General features: G+C 43.0%; 1 protein-coding gene across 48 annotated transcripts in view; it reads left to right on the top strand.

The window, feature by feature from the left end:
* The window catches only part of LOC137564200 (protocadherin gamma-C5-like), a 669,033-nt gene that overhangs the window by 557,632 nt on the left and 88,279 nt on the right, over positions 1 to 23,122 (top strand). The window contains exon 1 of one of the 48 annotated variants that reach the window (XM_068277742.1): positions 6,105 to 8,695. The exons of 46 other annotated variants lie outside the window; for them this stretch is intronic. In XM_068277742.1, coding sequence (XP_068133843.1) covers positions 6,266 to 8,695 — 2,430 coding nt within the window. In that variant the 5' untranslated portion in view covers positions 6,105 to 6,265. Of the gene's footprint in view, positions 1 to 6,104; positions 8,696 to 19,564; positions 22,143 to 23,122 lie in introns of those variants that run through there. One more of the 48 variants, XM_068277728.1, reaches the window with a different exon arrangement.

Below are 23,122 nucleotides of genomic sequence, written 5' to 3'. Positions count from 1 at the left end.
ATACAGAAAGCAGGGTTTGTGACTGCTCCTGGACCTATCTCTATTTTTTTTAATCTCCAGATTTGAGGTATTCTGTCTTGTGCATCTGGTGCCTAATTTAGAGAATAGCTCTGTGTTCACTGTGTAATTCTATTAGGAAGAAACTCAACAACAAATATTTTAAAAAAGTCAATAGATGTGAACTAATGAAAGTGTATGCATAGCTCCCAACTGTCCCTCATTCGGAAGGACAGTCCCTCTTTGGGAGCCATGTCCCTCTGTTCCCTCTGTTCCTCTTTTCTTCCTCATTTGTCCCTCTTTCAGGACCGATGTACAGATCTGTGTTAAAAGATGTGTTTTTCTACTGAAAAATATTATTCCTATCCTTTAAATTTATATATTTCTTATTTTCAAATGTTAATTTGATGGAAAACTACTAATGATAGAAAGGACCAGTGTGGTTTGAACTATAAAACAACATATTTTTCCATAGAAATCTTTATGGTATGCGTGACTAGAGGTGTGCCTCTTTCTTATTTAAAAATGTTGGGAGGTATGTTGTATGAGCAGTCATTCAAGTTTTCTCCCTCACAAATCACAATACAAAGGCAAAGAATAGTTTTATTCTTAACTGTGCAATATTTTATGTATTATATGTAAAAGAGTATATTGGATGAAGACACTAAAAGCATAAGTGGTTTGCTCAAGTGGATTTTTATTTTCTAGTTAGACTTTTGTAATAAATATCTTTGATTGTGGATAAAACATTAGATAACATACCAGTATGGAACCGGTTTATGGGTTCATATACACAGCAACTTACATTAAAGCAGGATTAAACCCTGTCATAACATTCAATGTGCACAAGTATTATCCTCTGTTTACAAATTATAAGTTCTCAAAGTACAGTTTATCTGCTCTGAAAGCTGCCATTGTAATGTTTTGCATAGCTGCTGTATTTATATATTATAATGTATCCAGTGAGATTTGTCTTCTGTGGAAACTGCTTCTGTTCAGCTGAAGCACTTCTATGAATGTTTACTAATAGAGGCTGACAAGGAAACAAACTAAATAATGTTATCACTGCCTCAACTTTGGATATACAGGTTCAGGATCAGGTTTCTGATTAATTTTCTGATCATTTTTGCACAGAAGTGATTGAAAAATCTATTGGAAAAATTATCAGAAACCGTCTGTCAGAAATTATCGATTCACCCTGCTGATCTGACGGGAAATTGCATGGTGTGTAACAGGCATAAGCTTCAGCTATGCCTATATTTAACTGTTTGAATGCTGTTCTACCAATTTTTTTCTGGTAGTAGATTTTATGCTGTAAGGAATCGTTTAGCGTACAGAAGAAATGCTGAGTTTCATATCACTTTAAAGGGAACCCTAAATGAGACACATGGAGGTTGAAATGTATTTCCTTCTGAACAATGCATATTGCTTTGCTGTCCTGCTGATCCACTGCCTCTAATACATTTAGCCATAATCCCTGAACAAGCATGCAGATCTGATGTTTCCGGCTGGATTTTTGTCAAACCAAAATATGGATTTTCTTGTTGGTTGTGATAGATAGGAAGCAAAGATTGGTTCGTTGATGGATTTTTTGTCCAGTCAGCATTTCTGATCGCTCTAACTATTTTTCGCTAGAAATTGGACCATTAGTGCCCACTTTAAGGGACACCTGTAGCTACCTATGACGGGCAAGGGAAGTAAGGGAGAAGTACCAGCTGGGCCAGCCAGCACACTTGCGGTGTGGTTCTGCAGGTGTTTGTAAGTTCAAGGGCAAAGTCTACGGTGCCAGGACATCTGTGCCTATAGGCTCCCGTGACGTAAATCCGGGCCTGCGCAAGGTTAAATAGAAAAACAAAAACAACTTTATTTCAATATTGCCACCTTCATCCCCAATGGAGATTTCTCATTCAACCTCCTGTCTTGTGACAGCATCTGGACATTGATAAAAATCTTAAAATGTTAAAGAGACTCTGAAGCGAGAATAAATCTCGCTTCAGAGCTCATAGTTAGCAGGGGCACGTGTGCCCCTGCTAAACCGCCGCTATAGCGTCGCTAAACGGGGGTCCCTTCACCCCCAAACCCCCCACTGCGACACTTGGTCGCAGACTTGGTCGTTCCTGGAGGCAGGGCTAATGGCTGCAGCCCTGCCTCCAGTCGCATCTGTCAGCGGCGCACCGCCGCCTCTCCCCCGCCCCTCTCAGTGAAGGAAGACTGAGAGGGGCGGGGGAGAGGCGGAGATACGCGCTGACAGACGCGCGTTGGGCAGGGCTGCGGCGGTTAGCCCTGCCCCAACCAGGAAGCGCTCCCCAGCATTACGGAGGGGATTTGGGGGATCAGGGACCCCCATTAAGCCGCGGGATATCGGCGGTTTAGCAGGGGCACACATGCCCCTGCTATCTATGAAGTCTGAAGCGAGATTTATTCTCACTTCAGACTCTCTTTAAGGCTGTCACCAAGCCAGGAACTAAGGATAAGCATCCTGTAGAAACACCTGCCTCATCACATCCTATGGGTAGATTTCCTTTTACTTCACATTGTGTCTCTTAAACAGGAAGTGATAAGAAATCTCCTCATCAGCGATGTAGACAGCAGTAAGAAAAAAATAAAAACTAATAGACATGCTAACTCTTTTCCACCCTACCTAAAAGCATATAAAACCATTTTGGCTAAAATGTCTGATTTAACATTGTTGCTTCTTTCATACATAAATATATCACTGTGATAAAAATTCAACAATGTTTACAAAGACAAGAAAACATCACAGCCTGTTACTAAGCAACAAAAAAAAGATATCTAACCAGAGGAGATGACAAAAATATAACAAATACATGAAACAATTTCCACTAGTACGAAGCTCGTGGTATAATTTCAGCTGTGTGTAAGCTGATGTTCTGTCTGTATAATTAAGTCCCATGGCTATTCTTGTGTTTACGTGGAAGATGCCGTATTCTTAGCGAGGAAATCATTTCTCTCTCACTTCACTGTCACTATAGTAAGAGAAAACCTCTCAATACTTGAGAAGGTGAAACCTGAAATACTTCCATTAATGGGCCTGGTTTCAGAAGGCTCTCCAGGATTGGACATCATTGAAATCATAGAAAAATATAAGCAAACCTACCAACCTGGCCAACATTTGTTAAATCTATAAATCTATATACATTAATTGGTTGGCGTACTTGTGATAGCCATCCACAACACAAGACAAAGTAGGCACGTCTCACCACTCACTGTGTGTGTGTGTGTGTGTGTGTGTGTGTGTGTGTGCGTGCGTGCGTGCGTGCGTGTGTGTGTGTGCGCGTGGGTTTACACACACACACACACACACACACACACACACACACACACACACACACACACACACACACACACACACACACACACACACACACACACACACACACACACACACACACACACACACACACACCAGTATAAGATGCATAATCAGTAGATGAGCCTGGCCTTTTATTGGATATCCTGATGTGATATCTATGACCTTTTCGGTAGAGCTATTTGAATGATTTGATGTGTGACATCATGTCCTGTGATCAGGGACAATAGTGATCCTTACATAGTGTTGTTATGCTTGTGTTATTTTGTTAAACTTGTGTTACTCTATATTGATATTGATATTTTCTTTGGATCCTTTTTTTTTGTTATTATAGTAAGGGCTGTTATACAAAGGCTTCTGCTCAGCCAATACTAAACGCTTTGCAGCTACCGTGCAGAGCGCCTAGGGCAGTGATCTGCAAACTTGGCTCTCCAGCTGTTAAGGAACTACAAGTCCCACAATGCATTGTGGGAGTCTGACAGCCACAGTCATGATTCATAAAAGCAAATGCATTGTGGGACTTGTAGTTCCTTAACAGCTGGAGAGACAAGTTTGCAGATCACTGCCCTAGAGGAACCCACAAACACTGCCGACACTGGACACTACATGTAGCATCCAGGACGACATAACGGGATCTATTGCGACATTTACACAAACCACATCAACTGCTTTGACCATCTTGTAATAAAAAATGCTTCCATTCATTTGAATGGAACGGCGGTATATCCCTTTTAAACAGCGCTTTCCTCAGCGGGCGAAAACAATGCATTTAATTCTCATGTGAACCAGCCCTAGAGCTGATATTTAAGGTTAAGAAGGGAATTACACTTCAACTCCATCTCCCTTACCTTTCCAAGGAGCAGAAACTATGGCACTCCATACCAGATATGTGCCTTTCTTTAGATATGATGGCCATTACCTCTGATCCCTATTGCAATGCCTACAATGTAAATAGAGAGGTGCAGCACTGCTGTCACTTGGCGGTACATGCAGGTACCATTATTTTCCATGTTCTCCATGCCTACCTTAGACTGGCTGACTATTTGGATGTTTCTCTAATTTACTGTGATACAGACCAGACAAATAATATTTATATTGCACTTTTCTCCTGGCAGACTTAAAGTGCTTGAGCTGCAGCCACTAAGACGCATTTTATAAGTAGTAGCAGTGTTAGGGAGTCTAGCCCAAAGACTCCTCACTGAATAGGTGCTGGCTTACTGAACAGGAAGAGCTAAGATTTGAACCCAGGTTGCCTGTGCCAGACGTAGAGCCCCTAACAACTACTCTATCCAGCTACTATCCAATCCAAAGCAAAGTATTTCTCTGTAGTAGAGAGCTTTTATGTATTTGTGTGGGCAAAGCATATACTTGCTATACTGCTATAAGTTGTTTTTTTGTTGGTTGCATTGCACTCTTCCACAGCACTTTTACATTGTGTATATAATCGTTTCACTAACTGTCCCTCAGGGGAGCTCACAGTCTAATTGCTACCATAGTAATTCATTGTCTTATCTTCCTATTTTTTTTTTTTTTGGGGGGGGGGGGATTCATTCAGCTATATGTTTTTAGGATGTTGTAGGAAACAGGAGTACCTGGAGGAATCCCACACAAACACAAGAGCATACAGACTTCATGCAGTGTCCTGGTCCAGATTTGAATTGGAGACCCAGCACTGAAAGGCATAAGTGCTATCCACTACAATACCATGCTGCCTTAATTAATTTTATTTGAAGCGGACTTTAGATGAGCTTAAAATGACATTTAGTGGTGTTTTGCTGAAAAAATAATAAGATAAAACTGACATTAAGGTCGCATTCACAGTGGGACGTTATGGTCGCGCGTCATAACACAGCTTACTGCACTGTAATGCTAATCCTATGGGCCATTCACAGTGTGACGTTATGGTCGCGCGTTATAAAGTCTTATAACACAGCTTACCGCACTGTAATGCTAATCATATCTGCCGTTCACAGTGGAACGTTAAAGTCGCGTAAAAAAAATGCTGCGTTGTGGTAACTCACTGCTTTCAGTGCGTTACCTCTTAACGCAGACACGTTGTGACTTTAACATCGCATTAAACCGCACCGTCCCGCTGTGAATGCGACCTTGTGTTTGTTATTGGAAAGAAGAGGTATAAGTAATTACTATGCCTAAAACAAACATAAATTTATTTGTTTATATACAGTAACTAAAGCTTAGAGGACATTCCTGTTGACATATTACACTTTGTGTTTGACTATAACCAGAATGCAGTATTCTTTGCTTGATCTTTTCATAACATAACATCCCTTTAAGCAACTTTCTAAACTTGGACCTAGAAGCCCTTGTACAGCAATTTCACTCTCTAACTCTATGATATTATCAGCAATAGCTAGTAAAACTCTGCCTGTGTATACAAGATCTTTGGTTTTCTAAAGGTTAGGATACAATATATATATATACTGTGTATATATATATATATATATATATATAAATATATATTTATTTATTTATTTATTTAAACGATTAACCATAATCTAACAGAGAAATCTATAGTAATGCAATGCAGGGCACACTACACATAGTATGTAATCAGTGACAAATAGCTAAAGCTACATTGCATTTATTCAGTCAATTTTTAAATGTGAAGATATCCTTCTTCACCAGCAGATGGCAGTCACGTCATCTGGTCACAATTATACGCAATGCAAGGAATCCTGCTGCTGTTGGCTGTGCTCTCTCCTCCCCCTGGCTCAGTGATCCACCCTCCCACCTCTGCTCTCACACACAAAGAGCTGCTGCGCTGCTCCGATGAGATTTCTGTGGATGTTATTTCTGTGGCTTCAGCACAAGAAAAGAAGAGCTTTTCAGCAAAATGATCTAGATTTCTGCAACAACCTATGTGGATTACAAAACAGGATGCACATTTTAGGCAATCTTGCCAGAAGGATATGAGAGATGGACTACCAAAGCTCTCTCCAGGCTTGGAAATGGCAAGTAGCTTTCTCCTTTCTCCTGTGTAGCTGGGGCTGGGTCTCTGGGCAGCTCCGTTATTCCATTGCAGAGGAATCAGATGCAGAGACTGTAGTGGGGAATGTAGCTCAGGATCTTGGGTTAAACTCAGCAGATATTACTAAAAGGAGATTGAGTTTGGGATCTGAAGGAAACAGCAGATTATTTGCCTTTGATCAGAGAAATGGAGCATTGACTGTACAGGAGAGGATTGATAGGGAGAGCCTGTGTGGATCTAGTGTGAGCTGTTTGCTGCATTTTGAGGTTATAGCTGATAATCCTTTGGAGCTGTTCAATCTGGAAATTGAGGTTTTAGATGTTAATGACAATTCTCCTGTATTTTTAAGAAATCACCAAACACTGAGGATTACAGAGTTAGTGACAAGCCCGGGTGTTCGTCTTCCATTACAGATTGCACAAGATCTGGATGTAGGGAGTAATAGAGTTCGACAGTATAAACTGAATGAAAACCCCTATTTTTCTTTGTTTCAAAATAATCACAATGATGGTAAATTAACTGCAGAACTTGTGCTAAAAAAAATACTGGACAGAGAGGAGCTCTCTGAGCACACGCTTACCCTCACAGCCATAGATGGGGGACAGCCACCCCGTTCAGGATCCACTCAGATAAATGTCATTGTGTTAGATATTAATGATAATCCACCAGTGTTTGACCAACCACGGTATAAGGTGAATATCTTAGAAAACGTCCTTATTGGCACAGTAGCTATAAAGCTTAATGCTACAGATCTGGATGAGGGAGCTAATAGTGACATCATTTATTCTTTTGATCACTATACATCTGATGCTGCCAAGAAAGTATTCGAAATAAACCCATATACTGGAGAAGTTCTTGTGAAAGGGCAGGTGGATTTTGAAGAAGCAAAATCATATGAGCTTTTTATTAGTGCAGAAGATAAAGGGTCACCTAAGCTGGAAGGAAGGTGCGTAATTAAAGTCGAAGTAGAAGATGTGAATGATAACACTCCAGAAATCATTTTTACTTCTAAAACTAACAAAGTGCCTGAGAATGCCCCAGCGGGGACTGTTGTTGGGTTTATCACAGTCAGGGACCGGGATTCTAGCAGAAATGGGGAAGTCAAACTGGAAATATCACCAGATTTACCCTTTAAATGCCAGCCCATGTCAAACCGTTACTCCCTGGTCACTAGTGGGCATCTGGACAGGGAGCAGGTCTCACAATACACCATCACACTGATTGCTTCTGATCTGGGATCTCCATCATTAAGCAGCCAGACTACAATCATCATTAATATCTCTGATGTTAATGATAATCCTCCAGCGTTCCTACAGGCTGCTTACAATGCCTTTATATCAGAGAACAATGAGCCTGGCAGACTGTTATGTACAGTATCTGCTGTAGATCTAGATGAGGGAGACAATGCAAAGCTCATTTACTCCATAGCTGAGAGCCACATAGACGGCTCTCCAGCCTCTTCATTTGTCTACATGAACTCCGACACCGGCAATATTTATGCCCAGCGCTCTTTTGACTATGAGCAGCTCCAAGTTCTGCAGATCACAGCAAGAGTGGAAGATTCAGGATCCCCAAAGCTGTATTCCAATGTGTCAGTCTTCCTATTTATCCAGGATACAAATGACAATCCTCCCTCTATATTATACCCAGAGAGGTCCGGGGAATCCATGGCTCAGGAGACCATCCCTAGATCTGCTTCTGCTGGATATTTAGTGAGTAAAGTGTCTGCAGTGGATCTAGATTCTGGCCACAATGCCTGGCTCAGCTATAGTCTTGTGCAGTCAGCCAGCCCTGCTTTGTTTCACATCTCAGAATATACAGGAGAAGTCAGAGTGCTGCGAGGATTACAGGAGACGGATAACACAGAGCATCGACTTGTGATCTCAGTCAGTGACCATGGGGAGCCGTCACTATCATCTACTGTCACCCTCATTGTAAATATCATGGAGAATATTGTACAGGAGAGTCCAAAGTCTCACGATTTTCTTACAAACTCAGAATCAGCACCAGATTTGACTTTATATCTTATCATTTCTCTTGTGGCCATCAGCTTGGTTTCCGTGGTTACATTTATTATATTAATTGTGCGATGCCATAGAAGGAATAATTACGGTAGTGGTTGCATGTCGTGCTTCTCGAAGAAAACCCTTTCCAGTAATTACATGGATAATTACAAACCAACTCTTTACCTAAACACAGATGGAACATTGAAGTACATGGAAGTGCGAATGGCTCCAACAGACCCTCCAGGACCATGTTATCCAATGTGCTTCCCTCCAGCAGCTAACTTTACAGATTTAACTCTAACAAAACCACTCAGTACTCTCCAGTCAACAGGACTGGACACCAGTGCGGGCTTGCTCAATGAAATCAACCAGGTGAGGCATCATAACAGTGATTGATTTAGAAATGTTTTGTTTGTTGCTTTGAAAATTTGTGAAAAGAAAGGCGCTGTTAGAAGAGGAAAATGCTATTGTTTTTGTTGTTGTATGAATTTCAACGAAATCTCATAAATAAAAAAGTATCTGATGTAGTGAACAGTGATGAGCAAAAATGTCCATTAATGTATGCAGAAATAATGTAAAAATTTTTATAAGTTTGTGAATTTTCAATTTTTTCAAAAATGAAGAAAAATAAGAGTCTTAGCACTTTCATAAATTTTTCAGCGGAAAGAAAAATTCATTGTTTTGACGACATTGCAAATATCAGAATCAGAATTTATTTCGCCAAGTACAACGGTGGATTGTACCCGGAATTGGTTTTGGCGCATACAGGGTCGTTGGTGAAAAACAAGAAAATAGCACGGTTAAGCATGGTACATACGTAGACGTGGGACAAGCATACATAGGACAACATTACAGTTTGTGCGTACATTTAACCACTTGAGGACCCACCCTTTACCCCCCCTTAAGGACCAGCGCTGGTTTGAGTGATCTGTGCTGGGTGGGCTCTGCAGCCCCCAGCACAGATCAGGGTGCAGGCAGGGAGATCAGATTGCCCCCCTTTTTTCCCCCCTATGGGGATGATGTGCTGGGGGGGTCTGATTTCTCCTGCCTGCTGTGGGTGGCGGGGGGGGGCACCTCAAAGCCCCCCTCCGCGGCGAAATCCTCCCCCTCCCTCTCCTACCTGGCCCCCTCCTGGAGATCCGGCTGCACAGGACGCTATCCGTCCTGTGCAGCCAGTGACAGGCTGTCTCCTGTCACATGGCGGCGATCCCCGGCCGCTGATTGGCCGGGGATCGCCGATCTGCCTTACGGCGCTGCTGCGCAGCAGCGCCGTACAAATGTAAACAAAGCGGATTATTTCCGCTTGTGTTTACATCTAGCCTGCGAGCCGCCCGCAGGCTATTCACGGAGCCCCCCACCGTGATTTGACAGGAAGCAGCCGCTCGTACGAGCGGCTGCTTCCTGATTAATTAGGCTGCAGCTGGCGACGCAGTACTGCGTCGCTGGTCCTGCAGCTGCCACTTTGCCGACGCACGTTATGAGTGTGCGGTCGGCAAGTGGTTAAGCAGAGCGTCGTATACAATTAAGCATGGTACATACGTATAAACAAAAGCAAAATCAAAGCAAAAACAGAGCATTACAGCATACACATACAGTTAACATAATACGAACAGAGCATTACAGCATACCCGTACAATTAACGTAATACACACATAGCATAGCAAGACATACACTGATAGCGGGAACAGAAAAAGAGTGGGAGTGGAGGAGCAGCCTGAGAGCTGATATGAGCGCTGCCATTTTCGGCACTGGACGCTACACAGCGACACGCTCCCAACTAGACAGGTGCTACCGATTGTCCGCGAAAAGTAGAGAGGATGCTGGGGGGAATCATGATGGAGGCGGCCAGCAGGGATCACTTGAGCCAGGTTGCTTGAGGAGAATCGCTCCTAAATTCAGGGTCCGCACGGCTGGTTGATGAGGGTGCAGACCCAGTGGGGCCCTGTGGTGCCAGGGGGCACCTTTGCTGTGGTGCCAGGGGGCACCTTTGCTGGGCAGCAGTGGTGGACAGCAGTGGTGGACGTGGGGCCACCGAGGCCGGGCAGCAGTGGTGGACAGCAGTGGTGGACGTGGGGCCACCGAGGCCGGGCAGCAGTGGTGGACGTGGGGCCACCGAGGCCGGGCAGCAGTGGTGGACAGCAGTGGTGGACGTGGGGGCCACCGAGGCCGGGCAGCAGTGGTGGACATGAGGCCGGGGGGGCACCCCGGCTGGGCCGCAGGTAAGGCCTCCTGCCGCAGAAAAGGCCTCCTGCACACATGGAGTTGCGGTGGCTGAGGGGGCTGGCTCAGGGCAGCAGCAGAAAAAGCCCGAGCAGCTGATCAGCTGAGAGGAGGATGGTGGCCTCTCCCTAGGAGCCAAACCTGGTCGTCGGGCCTCAAATGCAGTGTGGGGTTGGCGGCTCGGCGTGGATGGTGTCCCTGATGGTCCGGGGGCAGCGGCGGCAGATCAGCTCCGTTATTTATTAATTTTCCCTTTACCCAATGTACAATGTACACAAATATTTCCTCGGAATCGAAAATAGAATTGATTTTTTGAAGTCATCTCCATCCCCCCATACAGCGAAAGAAAAGCAGGGGGGGGGTAGGTGATCTCTGCAGGCTGAGCATTGAGGATCCGGTTGTGTAACCCTGTACTTACCATCCCCCTAGCATGCAGTGCAGGGCTGCCTGACAGACATGGTCCGACATAGGGAGCTGTGGAGAACACTCCACTGTTGGACCACATCTGACAGTGGAGTGGAAAGGGTTAATACAGGAAGTGTAAGTTCACAATGCATCTGTTCCATTGAAACACAGCAGGGAACGGATGCATTTCTTGGCATGGGCCCGTTCACAGACGTCTGTTGTGGTTTTGCACACTGCTGTATACTGTAATGAAACCAATTATATTTTTCCAGGCAGCAGATGCATTGTATTGAATTTTCATGTATTAAGGGGCACACATCCACACACAGGCTGCAATGGGCACTACTAAATAACATGTATGTACTGCATTGAATGCATGCATTATCACAACCCATACCTGTGCAACAAGACATAAAGTCCAGTGACAAAAGGAACTATGAGGTAGCTTCACTAAACTGCGGTAAGCAAAATTAATGTGCGCAAAGTCTTGCATATGATGAATAGCTTGGTGTATTTGTCTTCTTAAAACAGAAAGAAATCTGCAATAATTCACCTCTAAGTGAACATTTGTGGTTACCCACAATGCACTACTACTGAATATGCAAATTATCCCTTTTCACCCTTGGTAAGCCAAGCAAGCATCCAGAACTGCTGGTGTATAGCAAGCCTATAGCTTTACATTTTACACAGCCATATCAAACCCACATGTAGACAGCCTGTTTAGGACTTTTGGTCCTCATCAGTACATGGCAGGGATTGATAAGTATGTATGAGATAGGGCTTGGACCAGTACAACAGAGTAACCAAGCAGCTCAGGGTGACCCAAGATATTAGGAATGTATAGGGCAATAAAAGGGACCAAAATGATGAATAGGGCGCAGTGCGTTGAGTGTAATGTACTGTATTCAACTCTACTCATTGTGCGGTAACACTTTAGGCACGTAATTCTGCTAACCGCAATACAGTTAATATTTCCCTTAGAAACCAGAGATGGTTAATAAGATGGTAAATACTCTGGCCTGCATGCAAATTGTATGCACACTGCATGCAGCCCAGCATCAAGCTGCTCACAAATGACAGGAAGTGCCTTTTATTTGTCCAATACTGAGCTGTACACAATTTGCATGCAAGCAGGAAGTACCATCTTATTGACCAGTAGGGATGGTCAGAAATGCCCATTTCCGATTCTGCTGAAATTCCGATTTCCGCCAATGCCAATTTCTAATTTCTGATTTGAGTTTTTCTGATTTCCAAAGAATGTTTTATGTAGTTTTTTGCATCAGAGGATGAAAAAAATACAAAAAAATGGTAAATCGGAATTTGCTCATGAAATTGCTTACAAAATACTAATTCAAAACGCCAGTGATTGCCATTTGCGACTTGTAGTGAGTTCCTAGCCTCACAGACATTGGGCTTGATTCATGAGAGATAACGCGCTAGCAATGCGGGTTAAACCAGCGAGTGCACGCTACTGTCAGCGTAGTGTGTGCTCTTAAGCTACACATGCTCCTTTGAAGTGCCGTGCGATGTGAGGTAGTACGACCGCAAAACTTTACTAGCGAGGCCGCTACTGTGTTAATTAATGTAGTAGCGACCACGCTATTAAAGTATTGCAATCGCACTACATCACATCGCTTGGAACTCCACAGGAGCACATGCAGCTTAAGAGCACACGCTACACTTTTCTGTTTCTGTTCACATTTCTGTTTACTGCCGTACATGGGAGTTTTCAGGGCTGGAAAACTGTTTACATGTTCGCAAGGGCAGTGACATCCTCCTAATATTTCTCATATTGCTGTAATTTACCATATGAACGTGTACCAACAATTGTGGAAGTATGATCTGAAAGGGTCTACAAGTACTATTATGTGTTTTAATAAAACTTCGCAATAAATCTTTTAAGGGCTAGTTCACAGTGGTCAATTTTAATTGCAGAATAATGCCAGGTTCACACATGTTGACACGTGAGTTGCATAACTCACGTGTCAACATGTGTGAACTGCAATGGAGACAGAACATAGACTTAAATACAAAGCCTGCATGCAGCAAGTTAAAATAACTGGTTCAGCAACAGGTTAGCAAGTTCAGATACAACAAGGAACAGGATCAGGGAACATGTACAGGGAATGTTCAGAGTCTCAGGTCTGCAAATAACTACAATGCTCTGGCAACTAGCAGGAGGAAGAGGCAGTTCTTAACCTTCTTAGCGGTATGCCCGACACTGTGTTGGGCATACCACTCACTGGCCTCAGCAGTCCCCCAGGGTTAATGTTAAAAATTGCATGGCTGCAAAACTTTTAGCTAGCACTAGGCTAGCTAGTATAAGTAGCCGGCACTCCCCTGATGGCCACCGATCACCTGATCCAGCCACTTAATACATTACCCGGCCTGGCACCAGCGATCGGCGCAGCCTCCCCGCAAAGCTCTGGTCTCTCTATGGGGAGGATAGGGTCTGAGCATGACGTCATGATGTCGGTGACGTCATGACTTCATGTATGATCCCCCCCATAGTAAAAAGTGGAGCTGTGCGGGGAGGCTGCGCCGATCGCTGGAGCCAGGCTGGGTAATGTATTTACTTAATCGCAAGCACTCAGAAAAGCGCTTATAGTGTGCCTGAGCCCTAACAGGCCACCAGCTGGTGGATGGTGGAGGGTCAGGACAGTGTAAAGTCCTCAGAGCCATCTGCTGGTGGAGCAATGGAAGTCCAGGACAGTTTAAGTTAATACCACCACCAACAGGCAGGGAATGGCAGAACTTACCGTTTGTGGCATTCTATGGGCCTGTTCACAGTGCTACGGTGTAACAGATCACATTATTCTAACTTGCTGCATGCAGGCTTTGTACTTAAGTCTATGTCCAGTCTCCATTGCAGTTCACACTCATTATAATGCGTGCATATTGCAACTGACCAATGTGAACCTGGCCTACTAGGGCATGAAGTCTTATGCATATGATCAAAATGTTTATTGGTATGGTATATTTTTTCTGCAGTTATAAAATTCCTGGGGAGATAACATAGTAAATAAAATACTTATAATGAGCACCATAGAGTTGCTGTGTGATGAAGCTGAGTGGCAGCTTCACAAGACAAACACAAGACAAATAACATTTATATTGCACTTTTCTCCTGGCGGAGTCAGATAGCCAGAGCTGCAGCCACTAGGACGCGCTCTATGGGCAGTAGCAGTGTTAGGGAGTCTTACAGGGTCTCCTTACTGAATAGGTGCTGGCAGGAAGACCTGTTATTTGAACCCAGGTCACCTATGTCACACCTGATTCAGTTATTACACAATACAACATTGCCGCTTGTACCGCCTGGAGGATGACTACCCCTTGCTGAAATCTTCATGCAATGTGTGGGCAGGGTTGCCACCTCATTCCTTTAAATACCGGCACATCTAAGTTATACAGGTTCTGGGGCTACTCACACTTAATCAGTGCCTAAACGACATCTAACTAGCCACAAGGCATGTATAATTCATATATGCCGGTAATTAAAGGGATGAGGTGGCAACCCTGGGTGTGGGTGTCACCCTACGGCCCACAGCAAACACGTTCAGCTGCCTGGCAGATATGTAGGAGCAGCAGTTCACAGGCAATGGATACACCACTGTCAAATTACTGTGAGATAGAGCCCTTAGGCAGGGTTCACACTAATCTGAACATGCGAGCGATTAGTGAATTTCTGAAAATGCACAAATGTCAGTGGCAACACAATGTTTATGTGTTTGTATGTGATTTGCATTTTGCAGTTTTTATGCAATCTAAATTTGTTGCGTTTTACGTATGTGATTTATGTTCCAATCAAGCCAATATAAAAAAAAAACACAAAAAAAATAGAAAAATTAAAAAAATATTAGAAAAATTAAAAAAAAATTGAATTTTTGCATAAAAAAACTGTAATTGTGTTTAAGGAGTTTGTCTAGCATATCATTACACCTTTACTTTACCCTAGAACTATATGATGTAGTATAATGTTCAACAAGTAAAAAGCTCTGAGCTCTATGGAAACCTAAAGCAAGGCTTCCATATTTATTTCTTTGTAAGCAATACCAGTTGCCTGGCAGTCCTGCTGATCTCTTTGGCTGCAGTAGTGTTTGAATCACACACCTGAAACAAGCATGCAGCTAATCCAGTCACACTTAAGTCAGAGCACCTAAACTACATGCCTGTTCAGGGTCTATGGCTAAAAGTATTAAAGGCGGAGGACCAGCAGGACAGCCAGGTGATATTTATTTATTTTATTTATTTATTGTATTTATAAAGTGCCAACATATTACGCAGCACTGGACATTAATTTAGGTTACAGACAATATTTAGGGGTGACATATAGCAATATGACAATACAGGAATACAAGAAAACTAGATCACGCAGTACAGTACAAGGTAATGCTTAGTCAGTCTTTGGATGGGAGCATGGAGGATTAGGCAAGTTAGGCTCACTCAGATGCATAGCATGGGTTCACAGTAATGGAGGTGCATGATCAGGTAGGACACAAAAGGAGGAGGACCCTGCCCAAAGGCTTACAATCTAGAGGGAGAAGTAGGGACACGAGAGGTAGGGGACCAGAGTTCAGCTGTAGGTTTAGAGCACTTGTAAGGGGTAGTAGGCCAGAGTGAAAAGGTGAGTTTTGAGGGCTTTCTTGAAGATGTTGAAGGAGGGGGCTGCCCTAATGGGTAGAGGTAGGGAGTTCCATAGTGTTGGAGCAGCTCTTGAGAAGTCCTGGAGGCGTGCATGGGACTGGGTGATGCGGGGGGCGGTTAGGCGAAGTTCATTGGAAGAGCGGAGTGAGCGGCTAGGTGTGTACCTCTAAGTAAGATCGGAAATGTAGGTTGGACAGGTTTTGTGGACAGATTTGTAGGTCAGACACAGTATCTTGAATCTGATTCTGGACTGGATAGGAAGCCAGTGGAGGGATTCTAGGAGGGGATCTTCCATAAGGGAGTCCCCGGGTCCCGTCTGTGAACTGCGGTATCCTGCCCAGGGTTTTTGCGAAGATTTCGCTGTGGGGGCGCAGTGCGCTTCAACGAGGCCTTCTGGGAGTACGAGAGGTGGTATGCATTGTTTAAAAGGAAATAACAGTTCAGGGTACAAGCACTGTGCAGACATGCTACTCATATATCTACAACATAACAGCACCATAGAATACCTTGGCAATTTATAAATCAATAATAATAATATCTGTTTTGTGGAGAGGGGAGGAGGGACAACGGGCAGCGGCAGCAAATGAGTGAGAGGCATCCTGCAGCATGTGTAAATGAGCATACTCCGTGTCGGATTGCTAAACAACATTTTGGGACAAGGTTAGGTGGCATGTATTTAACGAACCCTCTGTTTGAGGCTAGTTACAAATTAGTGTGAGAGTACAGTTAATGAGAACTCAATAAAATACATGGAATTGGCCAATCAATAGGAATAAAATTTGTAATTAAAACATTTTGAACAATTTTTATCAATGGCAGAAATTTCAACCACTTTCTTTAGTCAGCTGGCTGACATCTATTTAAAAGTCGAGAGATAGGCTGGGCTCATGCTATGGTGGACTGAATCAAGAACGTGCCTAATAGGGTCAGACTAGGAAACACAAGGTGAAAATAAACTGCTGAGATAAACAATTGCATATATCCTCCTTTCCATAAGTTTTATTTTATATGTAAATCTGCTTTTTAAGTTTTTACTGTTTCATTGTCTCAATGACACATGCTTTGAAGTATGCCAGAGCTAAAATCTATGAACTATTGACCCTTTTTTATATCTTTGTTGATCTCAGAATCCACTTTCTGCCAGGAAAGTGTTTTATGGCTGCAATTACTTATCAGTGAAGGTTACACTATAATCTGTTCTGGTCCTGACCAGGACAGAAACTGTCACCTGCATACCTGATTTTAAAATCTTTCACACAGAGAAAGAAAAAAAAGGAACACAGCATAGTCATTTGTGGACTTGGCACTAGAGGCCTGCGCAGGCGAAATTTTCAGACCCGCAGCCCCGCTACCCGCACCTGACCCGCAACCTAGTTTCTGGTGAATTTGGTACCTGACCCGAACCCGCAGACCCCCTACCCGCACCTGACCCACAACCTGATTAAAATCAAAATGGGTATCCGACCCAATGCAGGCCTCTACTTAGCGCTGTACATATACATTATATCACATCATGTCACATGTCACCCAGGGCTGGTTTAAGCAACAATGGGGCCCCAGGGCAAAATAAACCTGGGGGGGGCCCCCCAACATATACCCCGGAACAAAAATCGGTATTAAGGGACCTTTTTTGCAGCTGGTATAGTCAGGGTGTGAAGCCCCAATCGGTCGGAGCTCCACATTCTGGCTACCCCAGCCTGCATGGGGGACAAGGGGTTAAAAAGTTTCAGGAGGTGGGACCCCACATAATTTAAAAAAAAAAAATTCCCACACTCTAAACATAAAAAAAAAATTGGGAAAATAGGAAAAAATGTCAGGGATCTTCATGCAGCCATATTGCGGCTGTATAGCGATCCCTGGCCAAAACGCTGCGGCTGCGTATGGACCACCTGGAAACCCCGTCAGGAAATGTATTGCTCTTTCTTTTGATGCATGTAAGATTAAACTACCGTTAGGTTTGCTACTAAAAGTGACATTTACTGCATTTAAAAGTATACTTTTTTCCTTCAAAATTTTAAAATCGATTTTCTCAAAAACTATAAGGTCTTTTGAAAAATTGTTTTTTCCTCTTATTCCCAATGATCTCCGTAACATATCCTGCAAATTTAGGGTTTCTAGCATTTAAGGTGCATTTGCTATTGACCATTAAAGTCGGCAGGTTTTTAAATGTATATTTTTTTCCTTTGAAACTTTAAAATCGATTTTCTCAAAAACTATAAGGTTTTTTTTCCCTCTTGTAGCCACTGGGGGCCCCTACAAGCTCTGTGGCCCTGGGGCAATTGCCCCCTTTGCCTCTATGGTAGCGCTGGCCCTGATGTCACCTCGTGTATTCTTTAATCAGAGCACCAGAGTGGCATACTTGTTTTGGGCCCATGGCTTGAAGAATCAGCAGGACAGCCAGGCAATATGTATAACGTGAATAGAAATAAATATGGAAGTCTCCATATTCCATATCTGTTGTTCTACGAGGTGACATAAATTTGAATTAGCAATGTAACTAGTGTGTACTTTTATATCTTTTTCTCCTTTTCATGGTAGGGTTGATGTGTGGGTTCAGATGAGACCACAGCATGGCTGCTTTCACTCTGGTGCATTGTGGTGCGTTGTGTCAGACAATAAAATTGCACGGCTTATGTAATCAAATTAATTCTGTGGAAATTCTGATTTCTGACAATGCAGATAATCGATTCTGCAGATTTCCGACTTCCATCTTCAGATTTCTGAGGAGTCTTTTTTGGTAATTGTTTGCATTCTTGGTTTGGCCAAATACTTTTGAGTTCACTCTGCATTCTCTGATTGGTCCAATGCTTTCGAGTAATGTGATTGGGTAAAATAACCATGTTGCGTTAATGCAGCATTTCCACGGAAATCTGATTTCCATTTACCGATTTCTGATCAGAAATACAGATTTTCAATCGGAAATGTGGACATTTCAACTCCACATAATCTGATTGAGCATCCCTACTGAGATTCTTCGAAGTGTTAGTTTGCACTTACTGATTTAAATATATGTAATTTTTTTTTTATTGAGCAATCCATTTTGTCAGTGAGAACTAATTTAATCACTTTTATATTTACAAAGTTAATTCCTGCACCCATCCTGGAGACTTAAGGTACACCTGTAACATTAAAAATGAAAAAAAAACACTTACCTCAGTAGGGTGAAAAACTTCTGGATGTTCCGGAGGCTTCCCCGATGTCCATGACCCCTCCCCTGCCGGCCGGAACCCTCTTCCTCTTCGCAGCCACGCTCCCCTCTGTGTAGGAGCGCAGCCACACTGTGCAGACACATGGACGGCCACACCTCTGCAGTATCACAGGACCGTTTGCACCTACGCAGTGCGGCCATGTTCATACATGGAGGGGAGTGCGGCCACGACCAACCCTCAACTTTAATGTCAAGGATTTTTTAGAGGGTTCTGTTGCAGCGCAGGAGGGGTGAAGGAAGACTGGGGAAGTTTCTGGACCATCGCAGAGGGCGCTGCCACCTACTGTAGTAAGTATCTAACTTTTTTTAATGTAACTGATTACAGGTACCCTTAACAAGAAAGCATACATTTGAATTGTGCGCTATCTACAATAAAAATGCTTGAAAAAAAGTATTTGTATATTGTTATGGATGCGGTTGTTACTTTTATTTTTATTTTTTGTACAGAATTCTGTACAGAATGTGTAACTTTTTATTTCATAGTTATAACAGTAGTTGCTTTTCCTTATTTCCTAGTGTTACGTGTGCATTTTTTTTTTTTTGTAAAATATATTACCGATGTATTTTATTTGTTAGCCAAAGCACTTCAAATATTTATTGGTACAGTAACCATATTTGGCCAGAAGAGGGAGTGCTTGTCATCCATTCCAGCATGTAAGGCACTGTAGAGATTTGTTCAGACTTGCCTTGCGCTCTCCTCCCCCTGGCTCAGTGATCCACCCTCCCACCTTTCCTCTCTCACACAAAGAAGAGCTGCGGCTGCAATGAGAACTTGGATGCTCTCACAGCAAAGCCAGATGATTATTTCTACAAAATGATTCAGATCTACACTGCGGACCCATTTGGATTACAAAAAGGATGTGCCCATTAACCAGTCACACAGTGAGGATTTAAGATATGGACAGCCAAAGCTTCCCCAGTGCTTTGAAATGGCAAGTAGTGTATGTCTTTCTCCTGTGTAGCTGGGGCTGGGTCTCTGGGCAGCTTCATTACTCTATTGCAGAGGAATCAGATCTGGGGACTGTTGTGGGGAATGTAGCTCAGGATCTGGGATTCAGGCTTGCAGATCTTATTAAGAGAAAACTGAGCCTGAGATCTGAAGGAAGCAGCAGATTATTTGCTGTTGACCGTAAGGATGGGGCACTGACTGTGCAGGAGAGGATTGATAGGGAGAGCCTGTGTGGCTCCAGCCTCAGCTGTTTGCTGCATGGAGAGGTTGTAGCTGAGAACCCTCTGGAGCTGTTCAATTTAGAAATCGAGGTTTTGGATGTAAATGATAATTCTCCTAGGTTTGCAACCGCTGAAGAAGTTATAAAAATTACAGAAGTATTTTCTGCTCCTGGAGCTCGTTTTCCTCTAGAAATAGCAGAGGACCTTGATGTGGGTGTTAATGGTGTTGCTCAATACAAACTGAACCCCAATCCATATTTTTCATTGTCTGTTACTAAACGCATTGATGGAACTCTGATTGCAGAGCTAGTGCAGGAGAAAATCCTGGACAGAGAGGAGAGATCTGAGCACAGGCTTATCCTCACTGCTACTGATGGAGGAGAACAGCCCCGATCAGGGTCCATCCAGATCACTGTTATTGTCCTGGATATTAATGATAATGCTCCAGTGTTTGATCAGCCACGTTATCAGATCACCTTACCAGAAAATGTTCCTTCAAAGACAATCATCACAAAACTCAATGCTACTGACCTAGACGAGGGAATAAATGGTGACATATTATATTATTTTGATCACCATACCTTAGTTTCTGCAAAACAGATATTTGATTTAAATCCTCAGACTGGTGAAATATCTGTGAAGGGAAATGTAGACTTTGAGGAGACAAAGCTTTATGAACTGTCTGTGAAAGCTGCAGATAAGGGATCACCTAAACTAGAGGGTCGATGCATTCTTCAGATTGAAGTACAAGACGTTAACGATAACAAACCGGAAATCATTTTTACCTCTAAAACTAACAAGGTGCCTGAGAATGCCCCAGTGGGGACTATTGTTGGGTTTATCACAGTCAGGGACCGGGATTCTGGCAGAAATGGGGAGGTCAAACTGGATATATCACCAGATTTACCCTTTAAATGCCAGCCCATGTCAAACCGTTACTCCCTGGTCACTAGTGGACATCTGGACAGGGAGCAGATCTCACAATACACTGTCACACTGATTGCTTCTGATCTGGGATCTCCATCATTAAGCAGCCAGACTACAATCATCATTAATATCTCTGATGTTAATGATAATCCTCCAGCGTTCCTACAGGCTGCTTACAATGCCTTCATATCAGAGAACAATGAGCCTGGCAGACTGTTATGTACAGTATCTGCTGTAGATCCAGATGAGGGAGACAATGCAAAGCTCATTTATTCCATAGCTGAGAGCCACATAGATGGCTCTCCAGCCTCTTCATTTGTCTACATGAACTCCGACACCGGCAATATTTATGCCCAGCGCTCGTTTGACTATGAGCAGCTCCAAGTTCTGCAGATCACAGCAAGAGTGGAAGATTCAGGATCCCCAAAGCTGTATTCCAATGTGTCAGTCTTCTTATTTATCCAGGATACAAATGACAATCCTCCCTCTATATTATACCCAGAGAGGTCCGGGGAGGCCATGGCTCAGGAGACCATCCCTAGATCTGCTTCTGCTGGATATTTAGTGAGTAAAGTGTCTGCGGTGGATCTAGATTCTGGCCACAATGCCTGGCTCAGCTATAGACTTGTCCAGTCAGCCAGCCCTGCTTTGTTTCACATCTCGGAATATACAGGAGAAGTCAGAGCGCTGCGAGGATTACAGGAGACGGATAACACAGAGCATCGACTTGTGATCTCAGTCAGTGACCATGGGGAGCCGTCACTGTCATCTACTGTCACCCTCATTGTAAATATCCTAGAGAATAGTGTACAGGAGAGTCCAAAGTCTCACGATTTTCTTTCAAACTCGAACTCAACACCAGACTTGACCTTATATCTTATTATTTCCTTAGCGGTCATTAGTGTGGTGTTTATTGTTACTTTTACAATTTTAATAGTGAGGTGCCTTAAAAAGAATTATTACGGTAGCTGTGAATCTTGTTTCGCCAATAAATCCCTTTCAACATCATATTTGGATGATTATAAACCAACCTTATACCTAAACACAGATGGGACTTTGAAGTACATGGAGGTGAGGATGGCCCCACCGGAGCCTCCTCCTGGGCCTTGCTATCCAGTGTGCTTCCCTGCTGGTACAGAGACAAATAATCTTACTTTAAGGAGTCCGTTACATATTCCACAGATTAACAGAGGAGTTGGGAGTCCAGACACTTCTCTTTCTAACACTCTGACTGTTCCAAATCAGGTGAGATAAGTATCTAGAATATTGTTTTTTTAGATACATGTTCAGTACACTTAGTGTGTCCACAGCATTTATAATAGGCTCCGGTTGTTGTAGTTCCTCAAATTCCTTTTTATTGAGTATTCTATATGTATATTTTTTTATGCATGTTTATGATTTAATTTCAGTAAAACCATAATACAGTATATAGCATTTACCTTGTATATCTGATGTACTGGGCAGTCAAAAAATGGATACATATGTATATGCACAATTTAATGTACTTGTAAGTATAACGTAAATCAGAATATTTGCATTGTTTCTTTTTGTTGTTCTTAGTGTTGCTCAGTCTTCTGTAGGTTGACTCACAAAATTTAACTCGTGAATTTTCTCATCTTACCCATTTCTCACCTAATTAACTGTTTTTTCTTTTAAGAACTTTTTGAATGAAAAATCATCCTTATTAACTTAAAGAGACTCCGTAACAAAAATTGCATCCTGTTTTTTATCATCCTACAACTTCCAAAAGCTATTCTAATGTGTTCTGGCTTACTGCAGCATGTTCTACTATCACCATCTCTGTAATAAATCAACTTATCTCTCTCTTGTCAGACTTGTCAGCCTGTGTCTGGAAGGCTGCCAAGTTCTTCAGTGTTTTGGTTCTGTGATGCATCTCCCCCCTCCTGGCCCCTCTCTGCACACTGCCTGTGTATTATTTAGAGTAGGGCAGCTTCTCTCTTCTCTCTTATCTTTTACAAGCTGGATAAATCCTCCTCTGAGCTGGCTGGGCTTTCACATACTGAGGAATTACATACAGGCAGAGCTGTCTGCACTCTGCAGGAAGAAACAGCCTGACACTTCAGTGGAAGATAGCTGCAGGGGGAAAGAAACACACAAATGATCTCTTGAGATTCAAAAGGAAGGGTGTATACAGCCTGCTTGTGTATGAATGTATTTTCTATGTGTGGACATACTGTACATCAACCTACTTCCTGTTTTGGTGG

Source organism: Hyperolius riggenbachi, chromosome 3 (assembly GCF_040937935.1).
Source record: "Hyperolius riggenbachi isolate aHypRig1 chromosome 3, aHypRig1.pri, whole genome shotgun sequence".
NCBI classification, from domain to species: domain Eukaryota; kingdom Metazoa; phylum Chordata; class Amphibia; order Anura; family Hyperoliidae; genus Hyperolius; species Hyperolius riggenbachi.
This window is presented reverse-complemented; position numbering and strand designations above follow the sequence as displayed.